The 13,295-nt window shown below is 44.0% G+C and overlaps 1 protein-coding gene across 2 annotated transcripts in view; it reads right to left on the reverse strand.

Moving 5' to 3' along the window:
* EFNB2 (ephrin B2) overlaps positions 1–4,856 on the reverse strand; it is a 45,184-nt gene extending 40,328 nt beyond the window's left edge. For both annotated transcript variants that reach the window (XM_054446643.2, XM_054446644.2), the window contains exon 1: positions 4,649–4,856. In XM_054446643.2, the coding sequence (XP_054302618.1) occupies positions 4,649–4,770 (122 nt within the window). In that variant the 5' untranslated portion in view covers positions 4,771–4,856. The remainder of the gene's footprint in view (positions 1–4,648) is intronic.
* Positions 4,857–13,295: the final 8,439 nt, after the last annotated feature.

Here is a 13,295-nt window from a genome sequence, read left to right on the forward strand (position 1 = left end):
GGAACATGTCCCATTTGCTATCCTTCCTTCTTTGCTGTTCTTATATTCCTCCCCCAGCCTCCTTCTAATTCCCCCCTTAAAAAGAAGGGGGGAGCTCTTCCCTGAAAGAGCTAATTCCTGACTAGAAGCTTATAGTTCTATGGGTTCTGCATATTTTAATCAAAATATTTTAAACAGTTGAGCACTCCTCTTTAAGGCTCTACTCCGCTACACAAAGGGTGAACTCATAGGCAAATCTATGTAGATGTATATTAAGTGACCTGAAAAACAGGTTCTTTATGTCAGCAGCAAAGGCAGGCAGAGATTAGGCTGATAGGAGGACCAGTTTAATCACCTTCCTTAGAAGAGCACTTCTATTTGTCTAATTTGCAATTAAGTATTTTAAGAATGAAGTTTTCATAAAATGTTAAAGAAATATCTTTCCTAAAAATTTTTGTATTAGGGTCTACAATCTGTGTTTCCTTTTTCCCTGCCACTCCCATTCCTATGACGCATTACTGCAGTCACGCTGGGATCTGGAATAGTTTCCCATTAGGTGAACGCACTCTAAAACGTCGCCCGAAGTTTGGTGTCATACTGAAGCTCTCGGGAGCTACCTGGAAGATTTCAGAGGAAGGAAAGACAGCAAGGATTTAGTTGCTCCAGTTGCAATGTCCATCTGAAGGCAATTATCTCACTGATCCACCTACCGAAGGATGTACCTCAGTAAGTTTACAGACAAGAGGTTTTAATATAAATCTACCAATTGTTCTTCAGCTGACACTGTATAGAGGAACCATTCAAATACTTAGTTTTTAGCTGGTCTCCAGGCCCATGGCTAATTCACCTGTCCACATACTTTAGCTTAAGTCAGAAGCCTTTGGAAATGTTGGAGTCATTTGCATTTCTTTGCGTCGGTAGAACAAGTGTCAACAGCTTATGCTTTGTAAAAGATTTAGAACCAAGTGCTTAACAAATCATCTTAACCTCTAGCTCCTGTTTCTGGGGCTTGAAGCTGTAATTGTCGAGGTTAAGATGTGCAGTCCCTAGACACATGATTCTCAAATAAATTCTCATCTGAAAACAAGGCTACCAAGCATGTTGTGAGGTATCGCTTTAGCTTCGTCTTTGTGCTCTGCCTGGCTCAGTTGTCCTGTAGAACAACGACAGTCCATTACCTACAGTTTATCATCCTGACAAAATGTGAGGAATGTGGATGTGAAAGCACTAACAATTCCACCCCTGGTGCTTTGAGCTTTTTTCTCTCTATATTAAAACCGACAAGATTAAGCCAAACGCAAACTGTGGAACATAGTTCAAGGGGCTATTCAATCAGTGCTGAATGTGCATTTGTTTACCTACAAAAATAAGAATTTCAGACACAATGGAAGGCAGGCTGGCTTATGTATGTTATTGAATGGACTGTTTAAACAGCACTATCCATTGTAGTTTATTTTATCAATCTCTGACAGGTCTGTATTTATTCAGAGCCTGATTGTGGTGAAGCCCATGTATTATACGTTATCTGGATATCATCCAGCCATTCTTTTGTATCAAGTCAATTAGTATCAGGAATCCAGTATTATATAGGGAAAAAATTACATGGGAAAAGCAAAATGCTAACTAACTAGTATGTGATGCATAGGGAATGGTAACCCCAGACAGAAGGCATTAGTACTCGAAATTTTCAACAAAGTCAGTGTAATGCATTGCAGAACACTGTGAGCAAATACGGTGAGCAAATACAGATTTGCTCACATTAAAGTAAAATTAATTTGTTTTAAAAAAGAGCCCACTACTTTACTTAGGCCAAAATATCCCTCTTGGAAAAAAATGTTCTACTGAAGTGTTAGTTAAAAATGGAAGCTAGGCATTACTGTTCTCTGCTGAATTAAAAAAACAAAAAACGAAAAACAACTTTAAACAACCAAAATGGCTACAACGGACCCAACTCTACCAGAACATATCAAAGCAATGTGAATAACCTAACAGGGCAGCTACTGTTTCAGCACGCAGGACATCTTTCCATTATTACATACAGTCAGGGACGGGCGAGCCGACAATGTGATTAAAGTAGTTACGGAGACGCTGAATTTACAAAGGGTTTTCTGGACCCTGTATCCAAACAGCTGCTGCATGCTCCCTGTGTCGACCACCTGCTAAAAAAGCTGACCTCTGAATGAAACAAATCTAATTACTGATGGCGGCTTCATTACAAATGAATTGTTTCACAGTTCATAGGAACTGATGTGAAACTTCAATGCATTTGATTACCTTCCTGCCACATCATATTTACCGATTGAAACTTTCCCCTGGAAATAAATATAAAACTTCCCCAAGGAAAGCGACCCCCTGGCATCAGGGGGTTGTATGCATTCTCAAAAACTTAGAGAGGGCTCTTTCCTATGGCTCGTACAGGAAGAAATCTTTCTGATCTCTGGAGCTAGCATTCAGCTGCAAAGGAGACCTTTTCCAGGGACACATTATCCAGTCATCCAGGCAAGCCGTTATCAGGAGAATTTTAAACGAAATGCTGCTGTGGAGGACAAGACAGCAACAGCAACCTCAACCGCGCAAACGGCAGGCTTCCAGAAACGCAGGGCCCTCGCAGGTCTGGACATAGCTGGAAAGACAGACTCATCTTCACCATCAGAATGGGGGGCGGTGGTAAATACCTGTCACCTCCCCCCGGAACCCCCCACCTCGACACATTACAAAAAGAAGTTATTAATGTCTAAACCTTAGGTTGAAATAACTTGTTCTACCTTTCTTTTTCTCCCAACTAGGTATTTCTAATTCTCCTACCGGCTACACACAAACTAATAGTTAATAATAACGCAAAGATAAAGATACACACACACACTGAACTAAACGTTGAAGAGGCTAAGGGAATTTCTTTCAACTAGATTTAAACAGAAATATTAAATCCTCATAAGAAAAAAAAAAAATCAGCCTCAAAGAGAGCCGGTCAGTGAAAGTGCAGAGTGGCTGGAGCAGGCGGCCTGGGGGAGGGGCGAGGCCTGGCGCTGCGCGATTCCGCATGGAAGAGTGACCTCTGGAGGCACCGGGCGGGCAGCGGCGCCGCGGGCTCCCCCCGACCGCCCGCCTCTCCCGGACTCCGGGACCCGCTGCAGCGCGAGGTCCTAGCCCGGCTTCTTCCGGCACCACCTGGCGCTTCCCGAGCCGGCATCGATGCAAAGATGCCGCCGCCAGTACTTCATCAGCAAACACAATAATTTACATTAAAAATATAATCCATGCAAGAGCAGACTACATGGAAGAAGGCTGAGCTAAGTAACTTCTCCGTATGAGCGGTGTTGAAAGTGCCTTCTAGCATCATACAAACATTTGTTTAAACTGATTTGTAACCGACGTTTTTGCCCTTTTCATGAAGGGATTCTTGGTTAACATGTTAGTGAATTTGAAATTTGACACTTTTAAGAGAATGGACACACTCCTTTAATTAAGACGGGATTTCTAAATCAATCCCCCATCTCTTTTCTCCTAAAACCAGGCCCAACTTGCTCAACTTCAATTAGGCCATTGATTTTGCTTCTGATCTAAAACGTTTTCTCCAGAAACCAGCTAATGTCTGCATACTTCTTCTCCAAGTTTCCCGAGACTACAATTCCATGATTCTGTAAAATATGTTTTGGCTGTGATTCGAAATAAGGGGATATACAGTACTGAATGCCCAGATGACTACGAATTATGACCACACAGATTTAGGGATGGATGGGATTTTCTAAATTCTGAATGCACTCTGGTGGCCCAAACTGAAAGTTACTCTCCACAAGGCCTGGCTCGCTCCCGGCTGTAGCGTCCGGTAAGAGCAAATCTGATCCTAAGGATCCCATTCCTACCAGTGGCCCGAGGGAGAAGGCTTCAGGAGCAGTGTCGACTGGGCAGGGCCCTAAGCTTTTATAGGAAGTGCATTACAATCAGGTCGGCCATCGAGACCGCATACTCCGGGGCTACCGGCTTGTGAACGAAGCGGGAGGCCGAGGTGCGGCGGGCCCTCAGGGAGAAGCCTAAGGCCAGTGTCCCCGGAGCGGAGGAAAGGGCTCGACGCCCGAGTTCTCCTGCGAAGCAGGCGAGCTCCCCGCGCACCCTCGGGCTGGCAGCGCGGTGCCAAGGCGCCCCGGCTCCAGGGCTCTGCGGGCAGCGTAGCGACTCCAGGCTCCCCTCTCTAGGACGCGCTCCGCTGCCCGCGTCCTGCCACCCCGGTCGCCCGCCCGCGGGCCCCCGACCACGCCGCCAGCGCTCCCCGGGAATGCAGCATCTCCGCCTCTCTCCAGAGCCCACCAGTCCCCGCGTGCCGGCCAGCCTAGATTGTGGCCATGTTCTTCGTCCTCGAAAACAGGAGAGGGTCAGGTAGCAACATCAGACACCTTCTCGGACGTGACACCCGAGCCGATAGTAGCTTTTAGCGCCCGGGAGCGTTCGGGGGAGAAAAGGCGGGGAGACCGTCCGTTCCGGCGGCGCTCGGGTTGGAAAGCCGAGCGAGGAGTCTCCACCTAGTGAAATGGGGCGGGGGTTGGGGGTGGGGGACGGGGAACCGAGGTTCCAGAAACAGGCTCCGAGGCCCCGCGGACTGACCCCTCCTCCCGCCCGGACGGCGCGGCAGATCCCGGGGCGGGGACATAGGGGGATCGCGGACGCCACTTACTTGGAGTTCGAGGAATTCCAATAGATAGGCTCTAAAACTATCGATTTGGAAATCACAGTTCTGCATAAAACCATCAAAACTCCCCAGCAGTACTTCCACACGGAGTCCCTCCTCACAGCCATGGCGAAGCCACTCCCAGCTCCGCGCACTCCGAGCCAAGAAGGGACTGACGGGACGCAGGCTGGGACCCCCAATCCTCCGGGGCAGACTGGCGGGGAACACGGCGTGCGCCCGCAGGCAGCTCCGGGGCGCGCTGCGCAGCTCCAGCGGTTGCCGGGCCAGGTGCACTCGCCCTCCGGGGCCCTCAGGGCGCGGGGACGGAGCGCACGCGCGGGGCGCGGCGGCGCGGCGGACTCGGGGTTCCGGGGCGCCGCGCCGGACGCAGCTCGGACGGCCGACTCCCGTGCGGCTCCAGGGTGCCGGGCCGGCCGCGGCTGGCGGGTGGGCGAGGGGCGGCGGGGCGGCGGGGCGGGTGCGGGCTGGGACACAAAGACCCGGAACGGAGACGACCGGCGCGGGCGGCGGGCGCTGCGCCCCGAGCGGGGCCGCCTGTGACTATAGATCCAGTGCAGCGGGCAGCGGCCCGAGCGCGCGGGCGCCGCGTCGGCGCGGTTCCATGTCCCGGAGCACAGAACGGAGTAGGGCGCCTCCGGGCGCGCAGGAGCCTTCTCAGTCCGCGCGGTTCCCGGCCCCCAGGGCAGGAAAGAGGGAGCTCGGTCCCCGCCGCGGGCTCCGGACGTGCGCGGGCCTTTGTGTGCGGGGAGGGCGCCGGGACCCGCTGCGTGCGCAGCTCCTCGCTCCGGCCGGCGCCGCGGTCCCCGCCGAGGAGAGTCAGCGCGGCCGGCGCGCTGTCAGAGCGCTATAAACGCGGGGCCCCGCCCCGCCGCGCGAAGCCCATTGGCCCGCGCTCAGTAGCTGCGCGCTGGTTGGGCAGCCGGTACGTCCGTCCGCCATCCCCGCCCGACATTGGGCGCCGCGAGGCGGGGCTCGGGCTGACAGGTGAGCCCCGCCCCCGGCTCCCGCGGGCGGCGGGAGCGAAGCAGACGCCGGTCAGGAGAAGCGCTCAGCGCGTGCACAGGGCGCCCCCGGGGCGGCGAGAGGCTTCCTGGGCGCGGTGCAGAAGTGGAAACAGCGACGGCCGAGTAGCGGGACACCTGTCTCCGCGCCCGGGGGCGCCTTCCCCCTCGGCGGAATCAAAGGGCGCGGCTTTCCCTCGAGCGGTGCGGAAGGCAACGGGCTCCGCTCGGCGTCCCTTCTCCGCAGATGCGGCGCTGCGCCGCGTGCAGGACCTGCATTCCGCGCGCACCCTTAGAGCTCCCGGCTTCTGCGCGCTTCTCCCGACGCCGCTCGGCGAGGGCTTCTCACTTGATTTTGGTACCAATCGCCTACGGCTCAGCTTCAGTCAGTGGGGCCAGGAATTGCAAGACGATTCCCGCGACGCAGCGCCAGAATTTGCAGCTCTAATCAGGGCCTGAGCGTCGTCGCCTCCCGCCTTCTCCGCGGGCGTCTCCCTTCCCTCCTGGCCTCCCGGGAAGGTGGCGCCCCTGGAGCTTTCCCCGCGTGTCGCCGGCACAGGCACGACGCGGGGACCGTCTCACTGGCCTCTAGGAGACACGCGCGCTTCCCAAAGTGACCAGAGATTTAGAGGGTGTGAGATGGAAAAGTCAAGGCATGTGCTTCTCACTCGGCGTCTGCAAGACCCCAGAGCAGAGCTGGCAGGAACTCCTCGCTACTTTCCCGGTCGAGCGCCGGTGCTGACGCTTCTCCGTGACTTCCACGGAGCCACAGCGCCCACTAGCGGCCAGCTTTGCTTCTCCGCATCTCGAGCGCTCTGCGGTCCACCGACCCGGATCCAGCATCCTGCAGCATCTAATGAAGTCACAGTTCCAAGGAAAATCTTTTTGTATGTCCAACAGTAGGAAGAACACGGTAGAAATAAGGCACAGTGCAAATGTACGATTCAGTATGAAAAATTAAAATACACTGTATGCCCACTTTTTTTTTTAATTTAATGCCGTCCACCCCAGGATTTATGTTTCAAACACAAACTGGGCAGCAATTCTACAAATTACGTATTTTTAAAACAAAGTATCCACTACGCTAAATTTAAAACAGAAAATGCATATGGTAAAACACCTTGTTTTCTTTCACTCTTCTTTGTAACAATTTCTGAAGATTTTTATGGTACGTTGCTTTTAAGTATCCGTTTTTGAAACATTAGTCTAAGTTAACGTATACATCTCAATTGGAGTGGTAAAAGCTTGTGAAGACTAGTTTTAGAAAACACATTAAGGCATACAGAGTACTGAATACACTTACTCTTCCAAACAGATCTTTGAGAGCAGAAAACTTTCATAATTTATTTTCATTTTAAATAAGCCTTCAAACTAAATATATATACACACACACACATATACGTATATACACACACGTATATACACATATATACGTATATAGGTATATATACACACATACATGTATATATGTGTATATACATATACATATATACACATATATACGTATATACGTATATATATACATATACATATATACGTATATACGTATGTATATATACACATATACATATATACGTATATACGTATGTATATATACACATATACATATATACATATATACGTATGTATATATACACATATACACATATACGTATATACGTATGTATATATACACATATACATATATACGTATATACGTATATATACACATATACGTATATACGTATATACGTATATATACACATACGTATGTGTATATATACACATATACATATATACACATATACATATATACGTATATGTGTATATATACACACATATATACACACACATATATATATAAAAAATTTATTTTAAAAAGGCTCCACCACGGTATGACGATTTGAACAGCGGATTCCCAGGAATTTAACAACCCAAGAAGGAGCAGGCACTATGACTCCTAACTTGACAAGGGTGAGAAAGGGCTAGTTTTTTAATATGCTAAAATATCATTTAAGGAACTCATTGAAATTGAATATAAAGTTAGCTTAATGATCTTTTAAAAGAACACTGGGTACTCAGTACCTTTTGACAAACTTATATTGTGAAATTTAAATTGTGACCTCTTAGCTCACTACATCCTCCTCTCCAAGTAAACTAGAGGAAATACAGGAAATTTGCATTGTCTGAAAATAAGCCAGCTTCCAAAAATAACATTTTCAGTAAATCAGATAGTCTCACATCCAAAGCGTTTTACCTTGGGACAAATGTAAATATACACTTTAAAATCGCTTCCTTTTCAAAACAAAGTGCATATTTGACTGAAAAGGAATCCTACACACACAAAAAAATCTATAGTATAGTGTGAGAATACACAGCTTAGTTTCAGTCAACAGAGATTCAATGTAGACAATGTGAAAACCATCAGCAGTAGCAACTCACTTCGAAGATGTCAACATTCTACTATTTAATAGTAATTTTGGTAATTAAAAGCATCACCTCAAAGCCATTTATATCTACTATTGTATAACATGCCAGGCAAAAAGTAGGTCATACTGGCATGCACAAAGCAAAGTAGAATTTCCAAAGCATGCCAAACCAAGAACCAATCACATCAGTCTCCTATCTCTTGGTATTTGGACTTCATTTTACAATTATTGGGAAAACTTGGTTAATTTTTTTCTTTACCACACTTTGAATCATGATCAGTGTATTTCGAGAAATCTATACTTTTAGCAGGTGTATTTAAACCCTCATCAAATGAGATTTTATTTCAGCAGAGGAAGTTACTTCACTGTGTTCTAGAATTAAGAAGTTTTGAAGGCCGGGCGCGGTGGCTCACGCCTGTAATCCCATCATTCTGGGAAGCCGAGGCGGGCGGATCACGAGGTAAGGAGATGGAGACCATCCTGGCTAACACGGTGAAACCCTGTCTCTACTGAAAATATAAAAAATTATCCGGGCCTGTGTCGGGCGCCTGTAGTCCCAGCTACTCAGGAGGCTGAGGCAGGAGAATGGCGTGAACCCAGGAGGCAGAGCTTGCAGTGAAGCCGAGTTCGTGCCACTGCACTCCAGCCTGGGCGACAGAGTGAGACTCAGTCTCAAAAAAAAAAAAAAAAGTTTTGATAAGTCAAATAAATAAGGATTTGGGAATTTCAAAGAATACCATAGTTATAAAAGTTAACACAAAGCTGAATAAATGTAAAATGAGATGACAAATAGATAATCGCAGCTTAAAAAGAGTGGAATCCCCCACCTCCAGCAAAAAAAAATTCATCTAAGTAGTTATGTTCCTACCCCTTTGAATTCCTAGGCATGTTTTGGTCTTTAGAAGTTATGGTTGTTTCTTATATATTCCTTATACAGTATTCCATCATTTCTAGGACATATTTCAAAAGATATATGCAACAGAACTTCTACAAAAACAAAAGCTTATCTAAATAACATTACAGAAAAATAAATTTGTTATGTGTTGACTAAGTGTTGTCCAAGCCATACGTTCTCTATGTAGCTTGTAAGCCTCTCGCAAAATCATACCCTTTGTTTCCTGGCATTGTATGCTGTTTATTTCATACAAGTCACTGATGTTTTCAGCACTCTCTAGCAAATCACATTTTCCCCCATTTATCCTTGAGGGAAAGATCTGACAGGAGAAAATAAAACCTTTTCTTAAAATCAACTTTGCTAAACACCCTTCTCCCATCTGCTTCTAAAATTCAGATTGTTAAAACACTGAAACATTTTATATTAGAGTCTATTTGTTTGGCAGGAAAAATACATTAGGCTCTTGGTCAAAAGAGAATCATTCTTCTCTCTGGGAAGTTTAGAGAAAACTCCTACCTTATAGATTGTCACATATTCCTTATGGAAGAAAAATACCGTATTTTCCACTAGTATCCATTTTAATCTGAAGCTCAACCTCTCATTTCTTTTACAGCATTACTAATGTAAAAACAGCACACATGGAAATATGAATGGCTCCAACAAGCACGCACACCTGGCATGAAACTTCATCTCTTTATCTGCAAACCAAGTGTGGAGGACCAAACTCCACTCATCATTCCAAGATGGATTAAGAGGTGTGGTGGATATAAAGGAGCAGATAATGGCTAGCTAGCTGTGCACTCTCTTGATTGCATGATTAATTCTAATATTTAACCTCTCTAAACAGGATGTTTTTTCAGACTGATTTGATACAGACATACATGAAAATTTAAAAGTTAAATACTACCCTTATAAACATAAGGAAAACTTCTGACAACAATCATAACGGATCTCCTCTTTTGGGTCCATAAAATCATTTTTTGCCTCCTCTTTTTACTACTTAACAATAACAGCTTCAACAGCACTTAAAACCAGCTGCAATAATGTATTATTTTGTTAACTCCTTATTCTACTTGTCACTTCTTTAATCCAAAGTGAAAACCTAGAAAATGAGAATCATCCAAAGGGTAAACAAACCCATTTTATTCTAACCCTAATAAGCCTAGGTTTGGTAATCAACAGTTGTAGCTATCAGAAAACATACACTATTAAAAACATACGCCTTTGGCCGGGCGCGGGGGCTCACGCCTGTAATCCCAGCACTTTGGGAGGTCGAGGTGAGCGGATCAGGAGGTCAGGAGATTGAGACCACCCTGGTCAACATAGTGAAACCCCGTTTCTACTAAAAATATAAAAATTAGCCAGGCATGCTGGTGGGTGCCTGTAATCCCAGCTACTCGGGAGGCTGAGGCAGAAGAATCGCTTGAACCTGGGAGGTGGGAGGTTGCACTGAGCCAAGATTGCACCATTGCACTCCAGCCTGGGCAACAGAGCAAGAGACCACGGGGTGGGGGGGGTGGGGGGGGGGGCGGCGGGGGGCAAAAAAACAAAACAAATACAATTTTATAGCACTGATACAAAAACAGTGATGAGAGAAACAGCTGGATCATTGGAGTTACTATTCTCTAATGTACTGGCTCTTTAATCATAGAGCAAAAAATAAAAATATAAAAATAGAACTGTCCCAACATCCTCTGGTCAACCACTGGAGGCTCAGAAAAAGATAAATCTTCAAGTATGACTTCCAATTAAGTTTTAATTTCTAAACCCAATAATGACTTAGGTATAAAAGCACTTATCAATTTGTGGAACACTTACATAGATGTAAAAGCAACCATTCTGATTTGTATTACTTTGTAAAATCAGAAGAAAGTTCCAAAGAAATACATAATGGAGTAAGAGGCTAGTTATTTCTCTCTCACACACAAACCCCTTAATTAGGTCTTCTGTATCCCCCACTTCCAGTTTGCCAGCACTGAATCAGTTACTCTAGAACCAATACTGGATGGATGGATGGATGGATGGATACATAGATAGGTAATACAATCCACTCATCTTAAGCATATCTACAGTGAACAGTGTAGTTTATCAGCAAATGCAAATCTTCTAGATTACTGCACCACATTTTCCATCATCAGGGACAACTGAATGTTAAAAGCCAACAACAACGCAAGAGTAAACAAAAAACATTACAGACAACAAAGATAGTCAAAGAATCAAGACCACTGTTAAATGGCAATTCAACAGATCAAAAAAGTAGGGCCTATTGCTTGGGCTTCCACACTCATTCTAGACTTCCAGGTTGAGGCCTTATTTTTACCTTCAGCAGTCCCTTGAGGTCCTGTGATTACTAACACTAGTACTTGTTCACAAGGCTCTCCTGGAGGGGGAGGAGAGCCTCAAAAATTAAGATAGCCTGTCTTCAGTATTTCTCATGGCCGTTAATACAAAACAGATGAATGGTTTTGGGTGTAAAGATGCAGAAAATTGAGACAACTGAAAACAGACGCTCTAATGGATAGCAATAGCTTTGGAGAAATGTCAGTGAAGTGACAGGCTCCTCATTATAAAATGAGGCATTAGAAATGATACACAGAGTTCAACAAGCCAGGATTCTATGCTTACTATACTTAGAAAATTGAAAAAATACTAACCACTGAAAATTCTTAAGATACTGCTAAATCCAGGACAGGTGGTGATACAAAAAAAAGCTATGGACACATACTAGTACCGTAAATGAATACGGAACTTACTTAGGGTAGAAACAGTCTGATTTGCTGCATCTTCATAAGGGAAACTGAAGTAGGTAAAATCTCATACTACAAACCCCTTCCCCAATTTAAAGCATTAAAGAGTCCTCACACCAAGCTAATTTAAAGGTTTAGTTTATACAATTGATAATTCTGCAAACCACAATATGTCAATAACTACATACTGTAATAAACAAAGTCATAGTTAATTCTATAATGCATTAAGAATAACCTAAAAAACAAACTGTGAATAAAGGCATATTTAATAAATTAGGGAACATCTTAACTTCTAATAGACTAGGGGAAATTTTTAAGTTTTCTATGTACACAAAGGCAGTGGGAACAAATGAAAAAAACAAATTACTACATTGTTGCAGCACATTAAAGACTGGATGGTGTATATTATTCACAATTACATCCTCTTTCCCATAGCCTGGCAGAGGAAAGTAGTTACCAAGCACAGGAACAATTTCAACATCTCATCGGAGTCTCCAACAGCAAGCAGATACTGCAGGATGTCATTAAGCAACTTACTGTCACTTCACACCATATGTGGCAGTAAGAAACTTAAAAAAAAAATTAAAAGGCACGCATAAGCTGATTTCAAATATTTTAAGTTCAGGCTACTCTCTTTAGATACAATGTTTTGAACACTTGTATAGAACAGTTTTTAAATAAACATTTCCAAAAACTTGAATACAGAACTTAGGAACCATGAATCTGCACCAAAAAAAGTTACATTGGAAAAAAAAAAATCATGAAATAATTACAGCTAACCTATATTTAGAGATAAAGTATTTTTTGGCAACCTGTATTCTTTGGGAAAATAAAATGTTTGATTTTAGAATAGGTAGCATGTTTACTAAAAGTTCTCACTATATTTCATGCCTATTTAAAATTCTACCTTTAAAGATCTTTAAACTGATTTTATATTGTTCCTTACCACAATTAGACTCATTGAAGAGCTCAAAACTAAAGCAACAGCATTTTTCTTAGCATGCACACACAAAATAATCTACCATTTAGTCATCTCATTAGCTTATGTTTTCAATTTTTAAGAATAATCAAACTGTCTAAAAAATATTGGGAAAAAATAAAAATATTTTCTCTACTTGATGACATGTTTATGCATCTCAGGTAGCATTTTAGATCAATATCCTTTTCTTGAATGTTTTAATACCTGTATACTTAAACATATGTAAGAGTAAATGAGGCAGATTCTAGTGTATAAAATGAAAGCCATCCGTAAGATTCCACATGCAAAAAAAAAAAAAAAAACAAAACTTCATAAAGTTCAAATGTGTTTGTCCTAAAAATAAATGTGCAAGTACACTACACAATGAAAATGACTTGACCATCTTAGCCTTTTTTTGACAGTATAAAGCTAAGTTCTTTCTGATGGCCCACTCTGAAAATGATCTCAGATTCCGTAATTTAAAAGCATTTTTCTAGCCTTTATTAAGTATAATTTGTGATAATACTTATATCCTAAAACAGAGGCACAGGTTTGAGAATTTAAATCTTCTGGGTGTTGTTAGTCTTTCTTAAAGGTAACACTGATGCCATTTGCTCTATCAG

This window comes from Pongo pygmaeus, chromosome 14, assembly GCF_028885625.2.
Source record: "Pongo pygmaeus isolate AG05252 chromosome 14, NHGRI_mPonPyg2-v2.0_pri, whole genome shotgun sequence".
NCBI lineage: Eukaryota > Metazoa > Chordata > Mammalia > Primates > Hominidae > Pongo > Pongo pygmaeus.